The sequence below is a fragment of the Aptenodytes patagonicus genome, chromosome 5 (assembly GCF_965638725.1).
Source record: "Aptenodytes patagonicus chromosome 5, bAptPat1.pri.cur, whole genome shotgun sequence".
Taxonomy (NCBI): domain Eukaryota; kingdom Metazoa; phylum Chordata; class Aves; order Sphenisciformes; family Spheniscidae; genus Aptenodytes; species Aptenodytes patagonicus.
This window is the reverse complement of record NC_134953.1, coordinates 3222718-3248077: the sequence shown is the minus strand read 5'-3', so window position 1 is coordinate 3248077 and position 25360 is coordinate 3222718. Positions and strand designations below refer to the sequence as shown.

Below are 25360 nucleotides of genomic sequence, written 5' to 3'. Positions count from 1 at the left end.
TCGTGTGGGTTGAGGCCTTGCAAGAGCCCGCAGGCCAGCCCTTCCTCCACGACCGGTGGGTCGACACACGCGTTGTCGCAGCTACTTGATCCTGTGACCCGGGGTCCAGCTGCGCCGTAAAGACGGAGGCAAAGAGGGTATGGAGAACCTGGGCCTTGTGAGCATTGCTAGTGACTGGTTTCCCTGCCCTCTTTAGCCTTGGGCCTTTTCCCCACGCCTCTGCTTACTATAAAAATCTATAAAATCACACAATACTTTGTTTCCAGAAGACCTTTCCCATACTGTAGTGTACATAAAGATGTGCAAATACAGATTATTACAGATCTGTGCTTGAAAAAGCGTTGGTGCTCAGTGAGGACACTTGCCAGTTACCATTAATGATGAGGCCTTCGTTATCAATTTTAGCATTTCTTTCCTTTAGCAATAGCTCGGGAAGCTAAAGCCCCCTACATCTACTAAACAGCAATATTTACCTTCTTACACTCTTGTGTATGTGTTGTGCTGCTTATTTACATACACAAAACACAAGCTTTTGGAAAAAATAGTCTTTTCAGGAATGCCCAGGTCTTCAGAGCTGAAAGCTTTGTGAGTTGTTTGTGAAAAAGAATGAGTCATATTCTTACATTCGTAAGAGAAAAACAAACATGTTTGCTCTGAACTGCTTGTTGTAGTTAATAGTCTGAGCAGATTTACAGTTGTGCCACTTCCAATTTATTAGTAAAATCAATCATTTCTCAGCAATGTCTGGATAAGCTATACATAACTTTCCAAATGTTTAAAAACAACCTCTACATAAAATGGGGCTTTGCAATGAAGATTACTAATAGCGTCATGGCAATGAATATCTTTGTATTATAACATAATGTCTATTCCTTATATTTTGCATAGTACTTTTATTTTCTATTGTAACCTTTGTATTCTGTGAATGTTTAGAAGGAATAATTTATTAAGTCTTTAAAATACAAAGGTGAGTAATTGAATTCTTATCATTTTAAGGAATTTGCAGATGGTCCTAATGAGCTGTAAATCACAAAATACTTGTTCCCAGAAAAATTTCCATACAAGACAGTTATTCTTAAGAATGGAAGATTGCTTCAGTGTTGATAATGTTTGGTGTATCGCTATTGAATGCTAACGAATAGTAATTTTCCATTACTTCACAACAGTAGAGCCTACCTAGCCGCTATCTGTGATATGATTACTATGTAAGGACAAAAAGTATTGGAGAGGCCTGAGCAGTCGAAAGAAGAGTCATTAATATGAGTGAATGTCTGCTCGAGCATTCATCAATATTAGTTAACAGATTTTTGAAAGCAGAGTTCACACAATGCCCGTTGCTGATAACAGTATAGCATCCTTTTATACTAAGCAATAAAATCCCCTTTGCTCTTCTGAGAAGTGGTTTAGGCATATCTGCAGTCTTAAATGTTATATCTCATTTTCTCATCATTTTGGAAAGCTCTTTCAGGGTATTAAAGTCAGAAAAAACAAAGTGATAAAACAAAACAGTTCGCACCCTTTATTTGGCATATGTTGAACTTTTAATTTCTACTAAGAAACTCTTAAGGAACTGTTTCATACATCAATGAAACTATTTCAGTTGTGTAGCTTTCAGTTTGATTTGGTTTTTTTTTTAATCAGCTCCAGAGTATTGCCTTATCTATTCTCAGAGTCTGATATAAGGAGGCAAAAAAAATTGTGAATGAGAGTGACTATGCAGTGCAGCAGGTGGCTATAAGGCGTCGTAGAATCTCTGTCCTTGGAGATTTTAAAAAATGAGCTGGACAGCATCCTGATCTTAAAATCAAAGTTAACCGTAGTTTGAGCAGGAGGTCTGATGAGATACCTTCCAATTTAAATTATTTATCAATTTGTGGAAAAACATGTGGGCAACAGCTTGGTTTGCAGAAAAATCAGAGGTCATTAATTTTTACTTTTTTTAAACTTTTTTTTTTTCCTCTATGAAACTCTCAAGTGGCAGTTATGTGCCTTAGAGTTAGTTGAAGGTTTCTCATCTGTGGGGGCATAATCTGACTTGGTGATAGCAGCAGCAGAGCAAATGCTGGGGGGCAGGATGCAGGGGATGATAAAGGTGAGGTCAGTTAAGGTCTAGGAGCTGAGACAATCAGTGTTTGGGATCTTTCAACTAGGAATTTGAGCTGTCACAGACTTTTATGCATGCATCTCGGCTTTCCTCAGTGAAGGAAGGGTGAAACAGGCTGGGAAAGGGGCACCAGAACGGGGCGCCCACCTCCTTCCAGAGACCCATAGAAACTTTTATTCTCCCCTCTGCCCTCACCATGTGTGGAGGAAAAGGGTGGTTTGATACCCTGATAAAGGAGAAAATCTTAATCGCTTCATCCAAAAGAAAAGAGTAGGTGATTTAATTAAGCTTTTATGTTATGCTGAAATAAACTTAAACTACAAGGTAATTGTTCTTGTTTACCAGTATCTGTCCATTGCACAAATACTTTTCATAGTTATCTATTATGCAGTTTTCACATAAAAGTGAAGAGTCTATGGAGTCTAACTAATCTGGTGTGGTGGGTTGACCCTGGCTGGACGCCAGGCGCCCACCCAGCCACTCTATCGCTCCCCTCCTCAGCTGACAGGGGAGAGAAAATAAAACGAAAGGCTCGTGGGTCGAGATAAGGACAGGGAGAGATCCCTCACCAATTACTGTCATGGGCAAAACAGACCCGACTTTGGGAAATTAATTTAATTTATTACCAATCAAATCGGAGTAGGGTAATGAGAAATAAAAACTAAATCTTAAAACACCTTCCCCCCACTCCTCCCTTCTTCCCGGGCTCAACTTTACTCCCGATTTTCTCTACCGCCTCCCCCCTCTCCGAGCGGCGCAGGGGGACGGGGAATGGGGGTTGCAGTCGGTTCATCACACGTTGCCTGTGCCGCTCCTTCCTCCTCAGGGGGAGGACGCCTCACACTCTTCCCCTGCTCTCCAGCGTGGGGTCCCTCCCAAGGGAGACAGTCCTCCACGAACTTCTCCAGTGCGAGTCCTTCCCACGGGCTACAGTCCTCCACAAACTGCTCCAGCGTGGGTCCCTTCCACGGGGTGCAGTCCTTCAGGAACAGACTGCTCCAGCGTGGGTCCCCCGCGGGGTCACAAGTCCTGCCAGCAAACTTGCTCCAGCGTGGGCTCCTCTCTCCACGGGGCCACAGGTCCTGCCAGGAGCCTGCTCCAGCGTGGGCTTCCCATGGGGTCCCAGCCTCCTTCAGGCATCCACCTGCTCCGGCGTGGGGTCCTCCACGGGCTGCAGGTGGATATCTGCTCCACCGTGGACCTCCATGGGCTGCAGGGGGACAGCCTGCCTCACCCTGGTCTTCACCACGGGCTGCAGGGGAATCTCTGCTCTGGCGCATGGAACACCTCCTCCCTCCCCCTCCTTCGTCACTGCCCTGGGTGTCTGCAGAGTTGTTTCTCTCACACATCCTCACTCCTCTCTCCGGCTGCAGTTGCTGTTGTGCAGCAACTTTTTTCCCCTTCTTAAATACGTTATCCCAGAGGTGCTACCACCGTTGCTGGTGGGCTCGGCCTTGGCCAGCGGCGGGTCCATCTTGGAGCCGGCTGGCATTGGCTCTATCGGACATGGGGGAAGCTTCTAGCAGCCCCTCACAGAAGCCACCCCTGTAGCCCCCCCACTACCAAAACCTTGCCATGCAAACCCCATACGTCTGGATTGGTGATTGGAGTTTGTAGAATGAACTGCTGATGGTTTATTGCTGGGTTATGAAGACACTTACATATAAAGTATAAAGAAACTGGATTGTTGATGTGACTTGTGATGGGAATCGGGCGAAGTGGGACAAGACAGAGCACATGTGGGATCTGCTGGAATTAGGCTACAGTTCATTCCAGCACTGTTACCTCTGAGCTGTAGCACAGGTGGGTGCAGGAGGAACTAACTGCACATGCCGGCATAGACATCAAGGTCCAAGGTTTCTGTCATTATCTTTCTCTCCCCTGGTCCTTGAATTTAAACTCCCACCCCCGTGCTGTGCTTCAGAGGCGGGAGGAGAGAGAAGACAGCTGTGATCTAAGAAAGAAAAAGATTTGGAGGACTGTTAATTGGGTTTTTTACTACATGTAATCATGACTGTAACACCATTTTCATACTCCTTCTGTAGTAATATTGAGTTATTTAGGTCATTGCAGTTCTTGTATTTTTTTTCTTATATTTTCTTCTTCTCTATTTTCTCTTATATCTCCTTTTCTTTATATTTCCAAATATATCAGAATTGAAAGTGCAAAGTTCTGAAACTCTTCACTTTAACTTATTTATTTAACTTATTTACAAGGAACTCCAACCAAACCCAGTTAAAGTAACAGTCCTCCCTAGGCAACGAGATTTGAATCCTCCCGAGATTGTTTGAAGCTGAGCATGAAAAATACAGGAAAATTATTTTGATTTGGTTAAGGCAACTTTATTTTTATTACTCTTCTTGATAAATAATGATTAATCATTGCTGCAAACTAGCATTTTCTTCAGTAGCCAAACTGAGCCAAAAATGTTTCATCACAAAGTTCCTGATGCACTCTACTCTAGATTTGATACACCAGGTTTTGTTTAATTTTTTTTTTTCATTGCAGAGCACTGGTGGTTGCAGATATCACAGATGTAGTGTGTTTATGCTTGCTTTCTTCTAGCATGTTTTAACCTATGCAGAATTGTTCTGGGGTCCCCCCCCCAAAGTTTTGATTGCACCCCTGGAAGTCTCTTTTTTTTTTTCTTTTTTAAACTTACTATTTTGCCTTGTGCTGCAAAGTCACTTAATTTAACTGTATTTCAGTTTCTCCATCTATTGGAGACCATTTCCTAGAGCTATTTCCGCATCCCCAAAAGGGTGTCCCCTTTTGGTGCAATGGTGCCATCCAACCTCAAGGCCTTTTGGTGACTCCAGTGATGTCAGTATACTGAGACGGCAGGGACTACTAGGGGTCAAAGGAGAGAGGAGCCCTGCTGGGGGGTGGTGGATCCACTTTTGGCACAAGCTTTTTCAGAGTTCCTCTCTGAATTTCTTTTAGATCAATTAATGAGAAGTTCTACCAAAGGACACCTGAATACATGTCTGATTGGCAAAAGCACTCTGCGCCTAGAGTGCCCATCACAACTGTCATGACTCAATTTTCAAAATAACCCTTCATATTGAATGCTAAAACCTTTTAGAGTTTTAGTCGCTCCTGTTTCTTTGGCTCCTAGACATTGAACTTTGGAAAAACCCTGGCCTTTTGTGTCTCATGGGGCTCTCTCCTGAGTCATCTCCCATTTGTTCAGCTTTCACTGATTTCGGTTTGAGCTGTACAGGAGCATGCAGCCTCTGATGTGCAATTCTGCACACATATAGATGAATTTCATTGGTATTCAGCGTTCAGTATTTAAGTTCTGGCAGTTGTGATCAGATAATACATTCCGAAGCGATGCTAACTTTATTTGCTTTTCTGCTTTTGAGTTTCGGTTGCAAGATACCATTAGGTGGTCATTTTTCTTGTACATCGGCTTTAGAAATAGTGGTTGCTTGGTTTGGTTTTTTTAAGTTGTGAAAGCAAAGACATACTTTAATATGTAAGAGTTTTGCAGCAAGCAAGCAGTTCTCTAATAGCACATGCTATTTTGCTAATAATGCACTAGTAGCTTGAAAATCCTTTAATATATTTTTCAAGGTATGGATTAGTATTTGTGTGTTGTGATTTCAAACCGATAAAGCATTTGGAAAACGTGAACAACATTTATTTCTGAAACAAGGTCACGCTTTAAGAATTAATTTTGGAGTCACCGACAGGGAGCGTGTGCTGCTTTTTGGAGAGAGGGCTGTGTCTCTCTTTAATTTCTTGTATGATTCTGGAGCTAGAGCTGTTGTTTCTATGCAGTTGTGGATGTGATGCTGTGTTCTGGTGGTATGGGGAGAAAAGCAGTCCGTTCAAGGATGTGGTTGGTTGTACCCACAGAGAAATGTTTCATAGGAATACGCTTGTTCAGTTCATATCACATGAGCTTTCTTACATAATCCTCTGAAGTAAATACAAAGGAAAAACATTCGGACCGTCTCTCACTGACAACAGTTTCAGCTACCTCCACAATCCGGCCGGGAAGCCAGCTAGTGTAAATGACTGTTTTGAAGCATCTGCTGCTTTATCAGTTTGTTGCTAAATTATACTGATTCGTTCATTTGAATCTGAAGGATAATAGAAAAGCTCCAAGTATTCCCATATCTATAGCACAATTCTGCTTTATATCACGATGCAATCAAAGCCTTTGAAGTGTTATTGGATTAAATAAAATTTTGTCTGGCCCAAAATGGCTAAGGGGTAGCTGCTTGAGTAATCCGCATTCAGAACTCGGTTGCTAGTTAATACAAAACTCTCTCTGTAAATGCAATAAAATATTTTTCATATTTTTATTGTTTTTTATTTTAATAATAGATAAACGCATGTAAACAGTTCAAGTAAGCTTAGAACAAGAACCTTGTTATTATTTTAAAAAATATAGTTTTAATTTCTAGGTATCTTTAAGTTTTTGCTCATAATCTATTACTGGAATTTTTAAATTCCATTATCCCAGCAGTCTCCCATGGCTAACGCCAACTAGAGTTCAGTTAGCAGTGCAGTCTGGAAGATCTCTGCTTTGCATTAAAAATGAGTGTGTCTTGAATGTTTACTTTACAAATAGCAACAACTTAAGAAAGAGTTTCCATCAGCTAAGGCTAAACCATAACAAACACTTGCAATTAGTGTTTAAGTTTTCCACTCCTTCTCCCTTAATGAATATCCTGTTAGGGCTTGGTATCGTCTCCCCCTACCCACCTTTCGTTTACTTCTAAAAGCACAGGAATAAAAATTTCAGGTTATATGTTTGGTTTTTTTTTTTTTTTAAGATTCAGGGTATTGTGAGTAAACAAAGTAAAATATTAACTATTCTGTGTGTAATTTTCATTTTTTGCAAGATCCTTTCTAGTAGGGCTACCACATAACTAAAATATCAGGAGAGAAGCACTACATGATCCTCTAAGAACTGCAGGGAACCCTGGTTATACTGAGTCATTGTAAATATTTTGCCATTGATGTCACTGAACATGAAATTTAACTCTCTGTATGCTATTAAATGACCTGTTATGTTACCTTTTTTATAGAATGCAACAGTGATATAAAAATATATTGTAAAAAAACGGTGGGGTTTTTTGAGAAGGATTTTTTTTGGTAACTGGAGTTGCGTTGTCGGAGGAAGTCCAGTTGTTTGTAATTGGCTTTTTTGTAGTGCATTTAAAAATGGGATCAGTGATGTAACATAAGCATCTCGCTTTTTTGGTGCCTCAGTAAGTCGATGGTTCTCAGAGAAATGATCAGTTATAAATAGACAAGAAGATAAAGGAAAAGCTAATTTGCATGTTGATACTGAATCTATAAAGCTGGTAATGCCCAATGGTAGTCAAAATAGGCAGTATTTTTAAAAAGTCTTTCGGTGTGTAAGCTCTGGCATTAAACCAAATATCGCATCTTAAATATTCCTCCTTGGTAATGCACTAGGTAGTTGCCATACCTGTGTTAGTAAGTGAATGTTACTACGTAGCTACAAAATTTGGATGCCTGTCCGCTAGTGACTTCAGAAAAGTTAAGCAGGGTCTTCTCATCTCTTGTTCTCCTGGGTCATTTTTTGCACTCTCTCTATGGCAGCTAAGGCTGTCTACCTGGAAAAAATGTTTACAATGAGGTGCATGCGGTGTGGGTGTCATTTAAAGCTAGCATGGAAAACTTTTTTTTTATTTGAGATGTATCGAGTAAAATCTGTTTCTAAAGCCAGAATGCTGCGAGACAGATGTGGTGGGTGGGAATGGTTGCTGCTGCTGCAGTCTGCACAGAAACAGCTGCCACGAATGCCGCTGTTTCCCAGGATATTTTAAATCTTGCATTCTCTCTTTTCCTGCATTTGTCCTTTGCAATTACAGGTTTATTAATATCAGAGCATAGTACTGGAAACAATGAATCTGGTATAGCCTTGAAGGAGGAGATGGTATTTATAGTATCCCTATTATGCCTTGAAGATCGTTCAATGAATTAGCTATAATGAGCCATCCTGTGCTGGTATAAACATGATGAAATAGATTAATGAGACAAGAATACAAAGTCACTAACACTTCTTTAGACCAAGCTTTAGACCTTAACAAAATAACATCTGAAAACTTCCTACTGAATTTTTTTCAACGTTCCCGAATGACTGCATTTTTTTAACCAATTCTGTGGTTCTAAATAAAAGATCTTGAAGCCTTCCTTTGGAATGTGAACTGAATTCATTTCATTTGATTAAACACTGATATTTGAGACTTGGCAGTGGTATATTCATTTTTGGAGTATGGGAATCGTGCATAAAGCTTTGCTGATAAAGTGAGGCAAGAAAAATAGAGCAAAAGTGCCTAGAAATTCTTTTATTCCAATTTGGTTGGAAAGATTCCAGCAGAAATCAGTAGCCCCTGCTGCTTTTGCATGAAACACCTGGACACTTGGCAATTAAAAAAAAAAAAAAAAAAAAAAGACGACCTTAAGGGATTATGGATTATTGCCATTTATGTACTGAATTCAAGGACGTATGAATGCTGAACCGAAGTTCCCTTTTGTTACCTATAAATGTTTGGGTCTGTTACCCACGTTTAAAGACTAGAAATAAATTAAGGGGCTGTACTAGTAATTTTGTGAATGCCTAGGTTTTATCAGTTATTAAAAAAAAAAAAAATCAAACTTGACAATAGAGTGGTGGATACTGGCAGGCTTCTGAAGCTATGAAGGACAATTCAACCATGGAAAAGTCAATTCAGTATTTGGTTAGGAGTCCAAAAAAAAAAAAAAAGGGGGGGGGGGCAGGGGAGCAAATAAGACAATAGGATTTATTATTTATTAGAAAAAGAATCAAGAAAACTGTATAGCCTCTAAGTGTTTTCCGTTGTTTTGTTTTTCTGTAGTTCTGTTTAGAACAGGTTTTTAGATTTTAGTTTTTTCCAATATTTAATGAAGCTGTAACAGAGTTTTGTTTCATCATGAGTGCAACATGAAATAACAGCGGGACTGTAACCTTTCAGAAAACTCACATATCCTGTATGTGAGTATATCCAGCAGAAAATACCAAACAGCTCTGGGGATATCTAGGATATCAATTAGTTAACACAGCTTTTGAATGTTAGTGAATGAACTTTGCAGCCAAGACATCTGGTCTTTGCAGACCAGAGATCAGCTGTACAGAGACAGATGTTTCCATGGGCATCAACCTGGCTAGACTTGCACAGATATTTCCAAGACAGGAAAGGCTGTAACTTATAACTGACTTTTAATGAGAATGTATTCATTTAAAAAAAAAAAAAAAAAAGTACTAATTATTGTGTACTTTTTGCCATAAGGGGTGCTTTCCTAGGCTGTCATAAGAAGCTGTCAGCATCGTTGTTACCTACAACTGTCGTGCTTAATTTGAAAGACCAGAGACAGAACTGAAAACAATGTAAGAAAAGCTTGAAATCATGTCCAAGTGGAGAAAATGAAGTATCACAGCTTATGCCTGTTTATAAATAAAACAGACAGGGCTTTGAGCGGAGCGTTTTGACTCCAGCTCCGCATCGCTCCACATGGGCAGAGCACAACATCACTCCTCTGGAAGTGTCGGAAGCTCCAGTCCTGGAAGGCTGGCTTGCTGCAATGGCTGACCATAGTTCGTTAACAATTTATATCAGCAGAGAGGTCCAATTACTAGTGTAATTTCCATTAGTACTCAAATTAAGTTGTGCTGTAGCTGTATCTTCAGTGGCACTTTTGCCAATATAAAATGTCACGGTGCTCAGTCTGAGCTCTGCTCTGACACTGCTGAATTGGCAAAAATTGCTGCTGTGGACTTGATTTAATCTTGAATACTATTGAACAGAGAAATGATTAAAATAAAACAGAAGAAAACCTCTGAAGAATATATTTAATCTAAAACTTTAAAATGCTGACCTTGACAAGCTACTTTGAGTTAGTTATGGTAGGAGCGGAGTATCCTGCACTTCAAACACTGTGCTCTGAGAATTCAGTACGTCACTACCTCGAAGACACGCTTTGTGATACTGTGTGTCTCCTTAGTTTTGCTCTTGTGCTTTGGGGACATCTCAGATGACTTTGGTCTCTGTTATGCAACTACCTTCATAAAGGTGTTTGCACAGATTGTTTCTTCAGAGCAGGCTGACGAATGTAAGTGTTTTGTTCTCTAAAGCCATATTAAGTTGAGTTGCTGCTCATCAAACAGTTTTAGTTACCTTTTGTAATTAACACAAGTGCATTCAAATAATATTATCTTCAGTTTTCCGTATTCAAAAGGGATAGAAATATCATGCTTTTTAGCAGGGCCTGTTGCGACAGGACAAGGGGGAATGGCTTTAACCTAGAGGGGGGTAGATTTAGACTAGATCTAAGGAAGAAATGTTTTACGCTGAGGGTGGTGAAGCACTGGCCCAGGTTGCCCCGAGTGGTGGTGGATGCCCCATCCCTGGAAACATTCCAGGTCAGGTTGGACGGGGCTCTGAGCAACCTGATCTAGTTGAGGATGTCCCTGTCCAGGGCAGGGGGGTTGGACGAGATGACCTTTAGAGGGCCCTTCCCACCCGAACTATTCTGTGATTCTATGTCTGATGACTGTTGTTTATATTTAATTTTTTTTGCCTAAGCAAACTTTAAATGGTAATTTAAGTGCTCCTGTGTAAAATCGACCTTAAAAGGTAACTGGGCTACCTTTTTTCTACCTGAAGATATTTTTGTTGCATAAAGCCAGATCATTCTTGAAATGTCAAGTGATGTGATAGTAACTGTTTGCATTTACAAACATCTTGTATCGTTTCCAAAATTCAATTTGATACATTTCATTTCAGGGTTTGCTTGCAGTCATTAAAAACATGGTAGTTTTTATATAGCCTGCACCTTTTTCATAAGTGCTGCTATCGGGGAAAATGGCAGGACCTTTCATTCTGAATCTACAAAAACGTTTGAAGGGAGACTGTTGGAGTTTATTCCCAGGATTTTTTTTTGTCTCCACTGAAAACTTTGAACTAAAATATTTTCTCTCTGGGGAAAAAAAAAAGTGTTGTATACAAAGATTAGGATGTGGATTTTCTTATTCTTTTCAAATGTCTCTTATTAATCTTCCTTCACTTAGTCTGGAGAACCAGGAAAAGTTGTTAGCACTATTTTATTTAAAATACACTAAGAATGAAAAAAGTTACTTTGAAAGATTTTTGGAATTACCTGAGTTTTCTTGCAGAACCATACTTGCAGGTGAATTGTATTTCAGTGTTCTGGTTTTCAACTTTGGTATTAGCTTGGCGGACATTTACTTTGTATCGAGTTATGAGCAGAAAGCAAGTTAATGTGTTTATATAATTTTGAGTTTGCAAAGTTCCATGTTTGCAAAGTTCCATTGAGCACAGCTTCGTTCCTTTGACAGCAGGCAGTGGAATATTTTGTGATAGTCTGTATGGTAGATGATGAAATGTTCTCTTATAATTCTAGTATGCATTAGTATATTAGATCCTGGTCCTTGTCCCTGCAAAGTTAGTAGGAATTTTAACTTTGAGAATTAAGACTGTATATGAAGATTGAGCCATGGCTCTATGGAAGTCATTGTGTACTTTGAAAATGACGCTTCATTAGAAAAAAACCTTCTCTTTAAAGAGATATATTGGAAGACAGGAATGATAGTTCACCCTGACGTGCTGTCAACCTATTCCAGATTAGATTATCTAACTACATATTCCAAAGTTACAGCCAATAGTCCAAACTGTAATCAATTTTTTTTGAACTGTGCTGTGGGGCATGTTCAGATGGACCTACAGAAACTTACAGATGATGTACCTGAAATGAAACAATCTATGGCACATCGCTTGTGTTTAAGTTCTGGGCCAATTTTTATGACTGGTGAATCAAATTAGCATTGTCCTTAGGTTTTTGGCTTTGTTTTTTCTTTCATTGTTGTGGGTTTTATGTTTGGGTGGTTTTGTTTTTTTTAGGTTGTCACTATATTAACTATGTTTGCTCATTTTTTCATGAAAAAAGTGTATTTTATTTAAAAACATATTTCAGTATATTAATATGAAAATACTGTTCTAGTTAAAGAATACAAAATAGCCGTGTTTACATTTTAGAAGGGATACTTTGGAAATTGGAAGTGGTTGAAATTGTACTCAACTTTGCTGCAGTCTAGTTTGTTTTTCTGCTGATATTTCCAAATACAAGATTCCTTTTGTGAATCTTTTTAAGAAGCTTGATTGCAAATAATATCGCAGTCACATTGAAGTTTGCTTGCCCTGTGCTTTTGGTTTCTGTTAATTAGTCTGTCTTGATCAGTTGATGTTAGTGAGACCAGTTTGATCAAATTTATTTAACGTATACTTTAAGAACATTCAATATTTAGCCTTACAGCATTTCTTTCCTTTTTTTGTTTTCTTCATAGATACTACAACGTATTCCACTGAGCGATCTGAGCACTTTAAGCCATGCAAAGACAAGGATCTTGCATATTGTCTCAACGAAGGGGAATGCTTTGTGATTGAAACCTTAACAGGATCACATAAACACTGCCGGTAAGTCGTTTGGGAAGAAGTTGCAAAAAAAGCCTTCTGTCCAAGGGAGACAGGGTTAGAAAAAATAGACATTTAGACTTAGAATGTTATAAAGCAATGGAATTTGCCTCCAATTTGATTGCATCCCTCACAGTTGATGGTTTGGTTGGTTTTTTTTTTACTAGTCTGTAATATTTATAAATACAAATACGGAAATACAAAAAGCAACATTTGGTTTACTTTTATAGATAAGAAAAATCTTCAATATTCTATTTTCTAATCATATAAACAAGTAAGGATTAATGTTTTCTTTTTTACATATTAAAATCTTATGTTCCTCTGCATACCAGAAGCGTTCCTTTACTTTGGTTAGAGCTTTGACAATAGCTGTATGCACTGTTGATTGAGAGAGAGGAAGAGTTCAGTTAGTAGTTTTAAGATTTAGACTTTAAGTCTAATGACTGAAAGATAAAATGGCCTGTAATAGCTGTCTGAACCTGCTATATAGCTGTTGTACAGTTTTATGCTCCTGAACTTCTGTTAACGTGTATGACCATCTCGAATTTATTTAAAAGAATATCAGAAAAGAAAACCAGAACACCAAATATAACTATTCTAGATGTAGTGGCCAGTAAAAGGGAGTGATATGCAGAAGGAATACTGTAACGTCTTCCTAAAGATGAGAATAAAAGAAATTCTGAACTATTCAAACAATCTTTTAAATAGAAGTGGTCCAAAATGAAAACCTGTACTCCTACGATATTGTATCTGGCATACAGAAGGTATATCTAAGACGCTTATACGCCCAAATTCTAAACTGAGCATCTAAATATGTAGACATCTCTAATATAAATAATAAAAAGCACCTAAGATACTCAGAAACTTTCCTGAATGATTTGGGAGTTAAGCTGCTAAATCCCACTGAAAGTAGAAAAAGAAGTCACAAAATCATATGTGCCTGGTTTGAAAGTAGAAATTTATGGATTTAAAGGTTGATGCAAGTCTGCTTATCATCAGAAGAATTTTCCTAAGATTTTTATTTTTAATACTGTGCTGGTAACTTTTTCCCATTCACTCTTACGCGCTTCAGTGACCATTCGTTTCCCCTCTTTATTTTATGTTTTCTTATGGCATGCTTCTTGAATTAAATGTTATGAGTCATTAATTATGGAAAAATGATGACTTTTTTCAACTTCCATTATAAAACTTTTTAAAGTTGTGGGGTTTTTTTGTTGTTGGTTTTTTTTTTTCCTCAAAGCAGGTGTGTGATTTTCAGTCTTTCTTGGAAGTGTCATGAGCTGTTAACAAGGGAATTATATCACTCAAATATTTAAGCATTTTTCATTGTCAAGATATTCAAACCAGACATAAATGATACAAATTAATAGCAGGGAGAAATGGATATATATGAGAATTTTTAATTAGGCTGGTAAATTTATTAGCTAATTTCTTTGAACAGACTGTTTTAGTAAACTGTATGGAGTAAACTTTTAAATATCTGCAGGAGTATATCTCATAAGAGAGCTGGGTTTTTTTTCATTTGACTTTCAAGATCTTTCCTGTTGTCTGCCTTTGCCAATTTCTTGTTTATTTGCTGTGATTCTAATGCTGCAGTCTGACTAACGGTTAGAAGCTTTTCCTCTTAACTAAACGAGCCAGAGTGTTGAGTTTTCATTCTTTCCAGCAGAGTGAAACTTTTTCATCACCTTCTCTTGTGCTATTCTTCCACAGGGAAATACGGGTATCATTTGTGAATCTGTTAGCTCCCATGTGTAACAGATTTGCATTGCTTGTGCAGGTTTCAGGCATTGACACATTCTCTGGGAATTAAACATCTGCTTAGTTCAGTGGGTACTTTGAAGTGTGCAACACGAAAATACATGTGTAAGGCAATAAAAATTCATACAGCAAGAGAAGACATTTTAAAATTTAAAAGGTGATTAAACTAGTTATAATGCTTTGTTTAATTCTATAAGGACCTTCAGCACTGCAAGCAGCAGCTTGTTCAGAATCCCTGTTATGGTACTGATATGTATGTCATTAATGAAGAGAAACCTTTTAATTTGACCTTCAAATTTTGAATCTCTACCTTGGTAACAGACTGTATGTCTCTGTCAGGACCAGTGCTGTAGTGAGCAGGATGCAGGTGTTTCTCTGTCTGTAGCCTAGAACCATGCTCTGAAATAGCAGCTAGAATGTACACATACAGAAAAATACAATGTTGATGTACAGTGTTTGTCCTCTAACTAGAAGAAAAGTAATTTTCCCTGAGAATGAAAGGGTTATGGAATCCCCATTGCAATTAAAAGAATCATTTGAATACAGAATTATGAAGACTTAGAGAGTGAAATGATACTTTGTTCTTAGAATCAAGCTGCATTGTGTATTCTCTTTGGGAGTTTGATTTTGCATCTGTTCTGGGAACAGAGCACCAATTTACTGAAATGGGAATTTGCCATGTGGAACAGCTGCAGATAGAAGTCCTTGATGTAGCAAAAAACTTTCATCCCACTTTTTCAGGTTTAAAGAGTGTTAGTAGCTGATATGCTTAGGCAGTTGTGCAGTTGTTCTTGTGTGTACACGTTTAAGGACAAATATGCTAATGATTGTTAAAGCAAAAAAAAAAAGGCAATTTGATAGCAATTAATACATATTTGAGTTACATCCTGGACCTCTTCTGTATCCTCATGAACCATGCTGTCGACACAGTCAGTCTCAACTGGCAGTTCAAGCAGCTTTTAGAGTTGACAAAATTCATCATGCTCTTGTTGGACAATAGGAGGAGATGAGCACATGTCGAACTCCAGCAGTCAGTAATGAATGACATTGGCAGCTGGACGTTGTAGAGCACTGGCTCTGTAGCTTTTTTCTGTTTTGTGAGATACATGCCTTACCTAGTTTGAACCTGTAATTGTGGAGAGTGGGACTAGCATGCACCCTTGGTAAAGGGTGAGAGGTCTAAAGCAGCCCTGCTCATGCACCTTCCATTCTTATCCATCTACAGAGGAGGTGTCCTGAAGTCGTTGGATTTTTTTTTTTAGCTTAGTTGACAACTAGAGGAAAAAAATATATGAATGGTTATAGTTTCAAATTATATAATTCCATTTTTGTTTGAACTTCTACATTTTACACAGTCCCTTGGTGAAAATTTGCCTGGGGATGTAAACTGGCAGAGTTCTCCCGCGTGGTTAGGTAACAAGCAGGATACTCTGGATGTTGTTTGTGCTATTTTAAAGGTGTGACTTCAGTATTTATTTTTGTGAATGGTTTAACACGAGCTTGTTTTAAGGATAGGGTTGGTCAACAGTAGGGAAACTTCATATTTAGCTTCTCCATATGCTGAATTTTTTTCCCCTGTTGCCTTCTTGAGAATTTAAGCTGAATGGTGAGGGTGCTTTTATTTGTTATTTACACAAAACAAATCAAGTACATAGTCAACAGTGACACATCGGCATTTAACTGGGTATTACATAATGCAGGCTTGAAAAAAAGAAGTTTTTGTACAGAAGTCTGTAGAATTTTATTTCCAAGACCCTATTTCAAGTCACTCTGGGTTTTTGGGGTTGGGGTTCTTTTGGCATGAATCCTTCTATGTTGTTTTTTTTTTTTCTTTATAGTCCCTTCATTTTCTTCTGATTACCCGTTTAGGACTGGAAAACACTGGATGAATGAGTGGCTAAAACTTTTGAGGGGAGAAGAGGATTGCACTGTTAAATTTCTCCTCTGAAAGAAGCCATTAAGACTTGTGTATGCACTGGAAATCTTGGTGTTGGCAATGAACTCTAATGTACTTTTTATAGATTTGAGTATGTAGGATGATATATTCCTTTTGCCATTTGTTCCTGCCCTTCATTTCTCCTTAACGAAGGAAGCAGTATAAAACCTGAATAAGTTTTCTAACAACAGAGTGAAAGAATAGACTCACAAATGCACAGTGAACAAAACATCATTCCCAGTTAACCAAATTACAGCAGGTTGTACGTATGCATCCAAAGAGCACTACTGTGGTTACTGTCCCAGAGTTTTCAGATTTCATAGGACAATCTACTTTTGATGTATCCATCTTGTTCTGATGAATTTTGAGCTTGGTGGTCTTGCTTGTTTTTATGCATAATTTTTTTTCCATTTTTACTCTTAGTTGATTAAAAAACGATACCAGCATTGCTCAGCTTCATTTAAAATCTGTCGTGAGACCAGAAGGATTGAATTCCCTTTTAATGAATGTCCAATTTGGATAAATGTTTATATACTGTCAGGTTTTATTGTGAGTCTTTTGCACAGTAGTAACCGTAATCCAGGCATAGCCCTTGCTGTCAGTAAAAGCAGGAGAAAGGGATCAAACAGATTGGACTTTAGAACAGCTCTGAGCACAGCATATGATACGTGCACTTAACCATAAGTTAAAAATCTAAAAAGGTAAGAATGTAATTTCCCTGGTTTAGTTACGTGGCTTATTATCTAGGCTTTTGCAGTCTGACCGAGGTGTTTTAAAATACCAGCTACTCCATTTTGTGTGTTCCCCCATCTTATGTTACAGTGACACTTTTCCAGAGCGCTTCCAACATGTAAGTAAAGCAAACCCAGAAAATTATTCGCTATTGAATAAATAAAACATTTCATTGGTGTCACAATATTACAAGGTTAGTTTCACCAAAAATAATCTATTGCATTAACCTGACAACATAACATACAGCTACAAGAATTCAAAGGAGGAAGAAAGCTGTGCTTAAAATTTAGGATTCTTTCCATGTCAAGGGCAATCAACAGACCTCCTGTTGTGAAAATTATTGGCTTATGAGCATAGCTGTAGCACATATCGAGATTATCTTTGCATAGTTGCACACATCATTAGCTGGAAATGCTGCCATTTTTACTTTCATATTTACTTTAGAAAAGCTGAGGTGAACTTGAAATACCACATTAGGTAGCTCCAAGCTGTTGTTAAGCAACTATATTTTAATACGGATATCACGTTGCATTATTATTACATCACCTGCTTATTCAGCAGTGCTTTTACAACTCACGGTTGCCTTCAGCAATGCAGTTGTTTCTGTTAGCTCAAATAAAATAGCCTGTGTGCCTAAAGCATTGTGACTGTGATACTTTTCAAAACTCAGGCCTGTAAGAAGTCAGGAAGCAGAAATTCCGGCCAAGAAGTCGGTTGCACGGACTGCGCATCCCAAGGGTAGAGTCAGCTCAGCTATATTCATATACTCAAGACAGTGCTAGTAAACAACAAATAAATAAAAGCCTTTATTTCTTTAAGTAATATTAATGACAAATCTGCAATTTGACTACTTTTCCATTTTTATTGGAAAAACTCATGCTTTTCTTGTCTAGTTTTAGATATTTTCCTTCATACAAAAAAATCCAAACAAAAAACACCCCCAAAACCCAAACCACTTCTGTGCATTCCCTTTCAAGCTCCTGCCCCTTGAAATTACAGGAAGAGGTTGCATGGCTTTGCTGTCACATACCTGTTTTATCTTTTTAAACCTTTTTAGCTATGAACCGTGAAGAAGAATGGTTTCTAAACCTCAAAATGAAATGGTGTAAAGCCCAAGACATCTGTAGGACTTGTACTTGTTACCTGGGTATCGGAACTTTTTTGGTATTACCTAATCTTACATGATTTTTACCATTTGGTCTGAAATTTTCTGTAATCAACACGTAAGCTTTGAGCTCATTTAATTAGAATCAGTTAATCAGAATCAAAATTAAATTATTTTGTCCAAATACTAAACTTCACCTGCATAAAAACAGTACTTTCTCAGTTATCCATACTCTTTTCCTAATAGTCCTCTAAAATTAAAACCCTTCAAATCTGATATTATGATATAAGAATTCAATAAATAACAAATAGTTTTTAGAGTTAAAGATTGAGTCTTTTAGCATCCTCCCCTGGTGAAATAGTGCAAGAACATATTATGTGATATGCACACTAAACACGGCTGTGTTCAGTAACACCTGATTCACACTTTCATAATTTAACATTCAGAAGACAGAGGCTCTTGAGAAAGCTTCTTGTCAAAGTACTTTAATTATCGATTAATTTTCACAATCTTAACACTCCATTTTACAGTGGTTTTTATTTACAGATTTTCCCCTAGATTATTGCATTTAGCTGATACTTACAGAAGATTGAGGAAGGTAACTTCTGCAGTAGAAAATACTTTCAGCTTGAAAAAAAAATATATATGCACATTGAAAAGTCTTAGGAAGTTCAGTTACTTTCAAATATCTGCAAAACTTATTGTTTCAATGCAGCAGTGTAACAGTCTGTATTTCAAATGTCATGACAGATGTTTCCCTTGATGTGTTTAAAAGAATCCACCCTTCAGCACATGCTTAAATTTTTGAGTACTGCAATAAATCGGTGTTTATTACTGTTGTTGCTGTTCACGTAGTAGCATTCCTTCAAGCAGCTCTGTGCACCAGAGAAGTCACTGGCAAAACATCTATTATCCATTTATCCCTCTTAAACATTTTCTGAAAACAAGTTTGTATTAGTCTTATTTGGGGGAGAATAAATTAATTTCATGGTAAAAAGAAATACAGGATAAAATAAAGCTTTGTATTTAGTGATAGTTGTAAGTTTCTGTTGAGATGTTATAGTCTGTATTCATAGTATTTCAGGTTTTACTTGCTTTCTGCTGAGCACCTTAAACAGGCCAGATTTTCTAATGATTTCCCTTTGAAAAACTTTGATTACTAAACAGTATAATTTTCTAGTTCCATGTCTATCTTTTGAAGTCATGAAATTTACACTTCTGCTTCAGGTTATGATGATGATGTACTTTTCCAGTCAGAGCAATAAGGTAAAAGCCACAAGACTGTGTGTGTGCCTGTACACATAAAATGCATGCCCAGATATTTAAATTACACACTAATTTAGCTTAATTCACCTGTGATTCATTTGATTTAAGCAAATATCCATAAAACCAAAATAAAATTTGTAGTCTATTTCATCTCGTTTGAAATGCTTATTCAAATTAACATTCTTGAAAGAGTTTGAGGAAGAAGAAGAAATGAAGGAGAAATTGCGTAGCTGTTCATCCAAAGTTAATGTTGAAGCTTAAGCGAATGTATATATTTTAAACTCATGTCAGCATAGAGGACTGAAAAACTGTGGAATTCATTTCTTTTTCCCAGAATACTAAAAGACTACTGTAAATCCAGCTTCAGTTAACGTAAAGTATGGGAAAACATAGTTACAAGCTTAGCACATCCCCCTGCCTACTTTTTTTTTTTTTAAGCCACACATTTGTAATTCACAGATAATAGCTGTCAAATCAAACTGTTAATTCTTTCATTTATGTATGTACACAGTTAGTTCCCAAATGTAAGAGAAGTATCATTTTTTAGAACAACCAGTAATGTGAGTGAAACAAAAATATTTCTTGGAAGCTTGAAGTAAACTATCATCTGTTTCTGGAGGACTGGAAGAGAAAGAGACCTAATTCAGCTCCCTTTTGCATTTGGCATGATCGCTTCAGCTGGTTGAAGTAAGGCTTGGGTTATGACCTTGAATTTCAGTAGAGAGAAGTGAGAAATGTAGTTGCTGGCTCAGCAGCTGAGATAACTTTTTCTTGAGACTGCTAATAATTCTTGGATTTCTTGATTTGGCACCTAAGTGGGAGATTAGGAAGCAATGCTGTGCTAGCATTTATTCTCATGTCTCACTAGCAAGAATACTTAAAGCTGGTGGAACCTTAAAATTTTGTCAGCACCTTTTCTTGTGCCTACACATGTTTCTGAAGCTGTGTCTTATCATTATAGGTTAGCAAGGCATCTTGATTGTATAGCACATCTCCACTGGTAGAGATGACTCAAATCCATTCTATATAAAATACAAACTTCCATGAAGAAAGTTGTTCCGTTAATGGAAGAAACTGCCTCTAAACTGCCTCCTGTTTCCTAATTCTAAAGGAAAATAGTTATGTGACCTACAGAAAGCTATTACTCAGTACATGCTCTCTGAAACTAAATACAAGAAGAGGTATATTCTGAAAATTGGAAAAATACAAAATTGTAAAGTCCTTCCCCTGCAAAGGAATATTCCATCAATTTATAAGAATTGGGTTTTTCCCCCTTGCTTTCCAAAACCTGCCAGTGAAAAAAGGATTGTATAGCTTTTATAGTACACACAAAGTATTTGTAGAAAAGAAAACCTTAAAAAGTATGGGTGCAAATATCGATGGTATATATTGCATCTGTCTTGAAGCTAACGCATGCAAATACTCCGCCATCAAACTGCTTTTAAATTAACTTGGAAATGAGTTAGGGTTTTTGTTGTTGTTGTTCTTACCTCCCTTAGGCAAGAAGGAATTTGTGAAGTGCGTAATGCAGACATCTGAAATCTCTCATTTAAATTCTCATCCTTGCCAGTGTCTTAAGTACACTGAAAGCAATAGCATTTCCAAACTAACCCTATCTGCAGACGTTCTCCCAGAAGATCTGCCGGAAAAAATCTTGCTAGGAGAAGAAATAAACTCTGGACAACTGAGTCATTTAAATAGAAACAAATGCCACCTATATCAAAATGCTAACTACCAAAACTTTAATCCTAAATGAGAAGATTAATATATTAATATATATTAATTATATATATTAATCTATATTAATCTAAATGAGAAGAACAAACAAAACTACCCGTTTCCTCTATCCTCCACTCTGCAAAGAAAGCCCTTCCGACTGTCTCAAATAGGAGGAGGGGAAGTGAGGCAAAAATGTGTGGATTCTGTACCGTTATGAAAATTGAGGTATCTAAGATTAGACAGGCAGGTAAACTGTCATATATGAGTTACGTTAGAGACAAATATTCTGGTTCTTATCCTGTACCCACTACTGTAGTCTTTAGGAGTGAATGGATCGTTTGAATTTGAAACAAGTTCCTTGAAGTTAGTCCAGTGCAGACAGGGATGAACTCTTTAAGCGACCTGCCAACAGTATCTATTCAGAAGCAGATTTATCTGAAGTGTATTCAGAGGGAACTCCAGAAGTTTGTAATGAAACATCTTTTGGCTGTATTTGTGCCTTATCAGCCACTTTGTTAGACAGCAAACTGCAGTTTTTACTGCAGTTGAATTGTGCTGTTGAAGAAGGCTAGTGTCAGAAGCCTAGAGTAGTAACTTGACTCCTACTTGAATCAGCATACAAATTTGAGGTCAAACTCTAGGCTGCTTAAGATAGTTATGATGTGTCAACGATACCTTGTTAATTGCATTATTAACATATAAAGGATATATGACAGAAGAATGCAGAAGTCAGAGGTTATCTCTGGAATTACTTCTGAAGGGCAAGCCTCTGCTATAAATGACTAAGGCTATATAAAAATTTTTATATATAATATATAAAATATATATATATGTTTAAAAACAGCTGAAAATTGTTTGCCTCTCTTGCAGTCTGGGTTATTATGGTGGACATCATGGGAGATGATTATCAGTAAATAGCTGGGGAAAGCATTTTTGCCTGACATCAAGCTTGTTGAAAGAACAGAGAGAGGGATGTGTTACTGCCTTTAAACACTGTTTCTTTGAACTCTTCTGAAGTTGCAACTCATGGAAGCAGTACAGACGTTTCAAACTTAAAAAGCAGCTATCTATGAATTTCTTCAAAATTTGTAAGAAAAGGGAATTTTGATCAACAGTGTTGGAGACTTTTTAGATACTCTTTCTTGTTGTTTACCGCTCCATCCTGTGTGGCACCTCAGGTTTATGATGTTATTTAGATGCACAGTTACGATGGGAAAAAGAGAGATCTGAAGGGATTATAGTTTTGGAGGATTTATACAGGGATACTATTCCAGTAAATAAGGAAGAAAGTTCATTGTTTTTTCCCTTAAATAATAATAATATTATTATTATTATTATTATTATTATTATTATTATTATTATTGACTTGATTCAAGCAAGTTCAATCCAGAGTAGCCAATTTAGAGACAAAAAAGCATTAAGATCATCTTTCTTCAGAGACTTTTCAATTACTTATCTTTCAAATACAGTGTCTGGTATAGTCTAGGGCAGAATGTTGTTAAAGGGCTATTTATATATTTATTTATATATTTTAATATATTTAAAACATTTAAATATATATAATTTATATATTGATATAATTCCAGTGCTTTGCTAGGCACTTAGTGTATGAAGATAAGTATTTAAAGGACTTTGCATCTTGGGAAAATAGAGACACACACCATAAAATACAGAATATTGCAGAAAACAAATTTCTGATTTGTGCTATTTAGTGTAATGTTACGGCTGTTGGACAAGGAAGATTTATTTCAGGACGTGGTATGACTGTATATATGATTTTATAGTTTATACCTCACCATGTAATTATCAGAATAACTTACAGGGTTAATAATAGGGTTTGTTGTTATCTGAAACTAAGATTCTGGTCACTTCTAAAAGTTAAACATTCATAACTGGTCTTACATGTGCTTAATTATGTCCCAGACTGATTTCAGTAGGAATACTAGAGTTGAATGAAATTCAAAATTTCCATTGTGTGTTATATTAGAATGTATTTTGGATAATTAGTGTAAACAAACTGATAAATGTTACAACTGCCTGCACTTTTCTTTCCCTGCACTTCTCTGTTCTGCTCGGTCATGGCAATCTCTGTTACAAGTGACTTCTGCATATTTCGTTATGTGTAGCCATCCATTCTTCCCTCTTCTCTTTGTGTTCTTAATTTCGTACATAAAGAAGCAACTTGAAGAACAGTAGCTACGATAATTAGACTCGAAGTGATCACTTGTCATTTCTTGCTGCCTTACGCCCTGAAAATCAGAAATTTGATATTGAAGTTGTCCAACATGAAGGCAAAGGAGAAAATTATTATTAGTAGTTGTAGGGGGGTGGGGACTTGGAGTGAACTTATCTCAGAATTTTTTTACTTTGAATTGCAGGAAATAGAAGCAAGCTCCAGAGGTTTGATATGTTTTTAGTTATGCTATACATCTTGTTCTTGTTTTTGCAGGATGGAATCAGTTAGATGATTTTTAAATATCTAGCCTTTTTCTATTTCTCTACAGGTTCCTCCCCCCATGCTTTTTTTCATTTTTCCCGTCAAATTAAAATTGGACCTGTGGGAAATTCAAAGGCAGAAGCTTGTTGTTTTGTCCTCTTTCAACTAAAAAAAAAAAAAAAACAAAACCAAACCCTAAGGCTTTTGGTTTCTTTGAATTTGTAAACCATAGAGGACCACGTTCCTGCACAGAGGAATAGAGAGAAAAGAGGAAAAGAAACAAGAGCAGCGCTAACTGTTATTTTATGGTATAAAATAAATTTCTGATTTGCTAAGATTTGTAGGTCTTGTATATAAGTACTTGGAGAAAAAGTTAGATTATTGCATGATGAAAACATGGCCAGAAACGCTTAAGATTTTTGGTGTCTTTAAGGCCACTCTGGGTAGGATGGGACCCTTTCCCAGTGTCTTGGGCTGTTTCAGAGTCCAAATGTGAACTCCTATTTTTATTATGCATTTATTGAAAATCATGGGTATTTGTGCCACAGTCTATTACGAATGTCCATGTGCATTGAACCAGAGGAGGGATTTTGAAGACCAGCACTATGAAAACATGTCTCGACAATAGACATTATAATAGATGTTTCTCTTAAGTACCTCTGATTAATACTGAATCTGCAGTTTCAATAAGAGGAATACTATGTTATTAGAATCACTTTGGTGTTTAAAATTAATGGATGACAGACATAGAAAAGCAATATATGCAGTATGTACCTAAGGAATAAAGCCAACCAAAAATGGTCTTTACAATGTACATTTTTTATGCCTTTTTTAGTCTTATTTTCATCTATCACCATTAATGGGAATTTTCCTCTCTTTAGAGTTCTGTCACTTTTGGTAGATGTCTAACAGAATCAGAAAACTGGGCTCAAAAAGGATCTGGGGTTGTCATTCATGGTCACACAAAGGCAGTGAACTTCTGGCAGCTGTTTGTCTGAGCTGCTCTGAAAGACCTCTCAGATTGGAGATTTTGTAACGTTCCCAGGCAATACATTTGGGTGATCTCTTGCCTTTCCATTGGAAGGATTTTTCTGAGGTCCAGTCTAATGCTTTTTTAGCAGAAGTTCAAGCCTATTACTACTCGTTCTGTTCAGCATGGAAACATTACCGCTTTCTTTATAACTTCTTTCTACAGCTTATTTAAATTTAGCCTTTCCTCCGCACAATACGCGTTTCCGGAGGCTAACTTTTCCAGTCTTACCTCAAAAGTGATGCTTTTCAGATCTTGAACTCAGGGTCTACAAAGTTTAACTGAGTTTAACTCACGAGAATGGTTTTGCAAAGAAGTTTATATCGCTTTTGGGGCAGAAGATGAAGACTGAATCAGTCTTGTTAGTTGCTGTTGGCTGCATCCATGCAGATTGGCCATGTAGCTGTTACACTTGCTTTCTGATTTCAGGTGTGCTAACTTTGCAACCGTACCACAACGCTTACTTTGAACTAACACTGTCTATGCAGTGTAGGAGCAGCTGATGCTTTCAGAGTCACTCAGATGGCTAGTCCGCATAAAAATGCGTGTTAATAGGGAAAAAAAAATCTTTGCATTCTCTAAAACATTTCAAATTGGAATGCTAAAAATAATAGACGGGGTAAAGAATGACTGCAAGCAATAAGAAGCTTCAGAATATTTTCTTCAGAAGCTTTTGGGAATCAGTTTTATTTTCTCAAATGAAATTGTCTTCAGTGAAAATTTTGAGCTTATTTAATCAATTTCAGCTTCTGTATATTGGAACAGGCTTTTTTG

The 25360-nt window shown here is 37.2% G+C and overlaps 1 protein-coding gene across 4 annotated transcripts in view; it reads left to right on the top strand.

Annotated features, from left to right (window-relative positions):
• Positions 1 to 25360, top strand: part of NRG3 (neuregulin 3) — a 427079-nt gene that overhangs the window by 164507 nt on the left and 237212 nt on the right. For all 4 annotated transcript variants that reach the window (XM_076338348.1, XM_076338347.1, XM_076338349.1 and 1 more), the window contains exon 2: positions 12474 to 12603. In XM_076338348.1, the coding sequence (XP_076194463.1) occupies positions 12474 to 12603 (130 nt within the window). The remainder of the gene's footprint in view (positions 1 to 12473; positions 12604 to 25360) is intronic.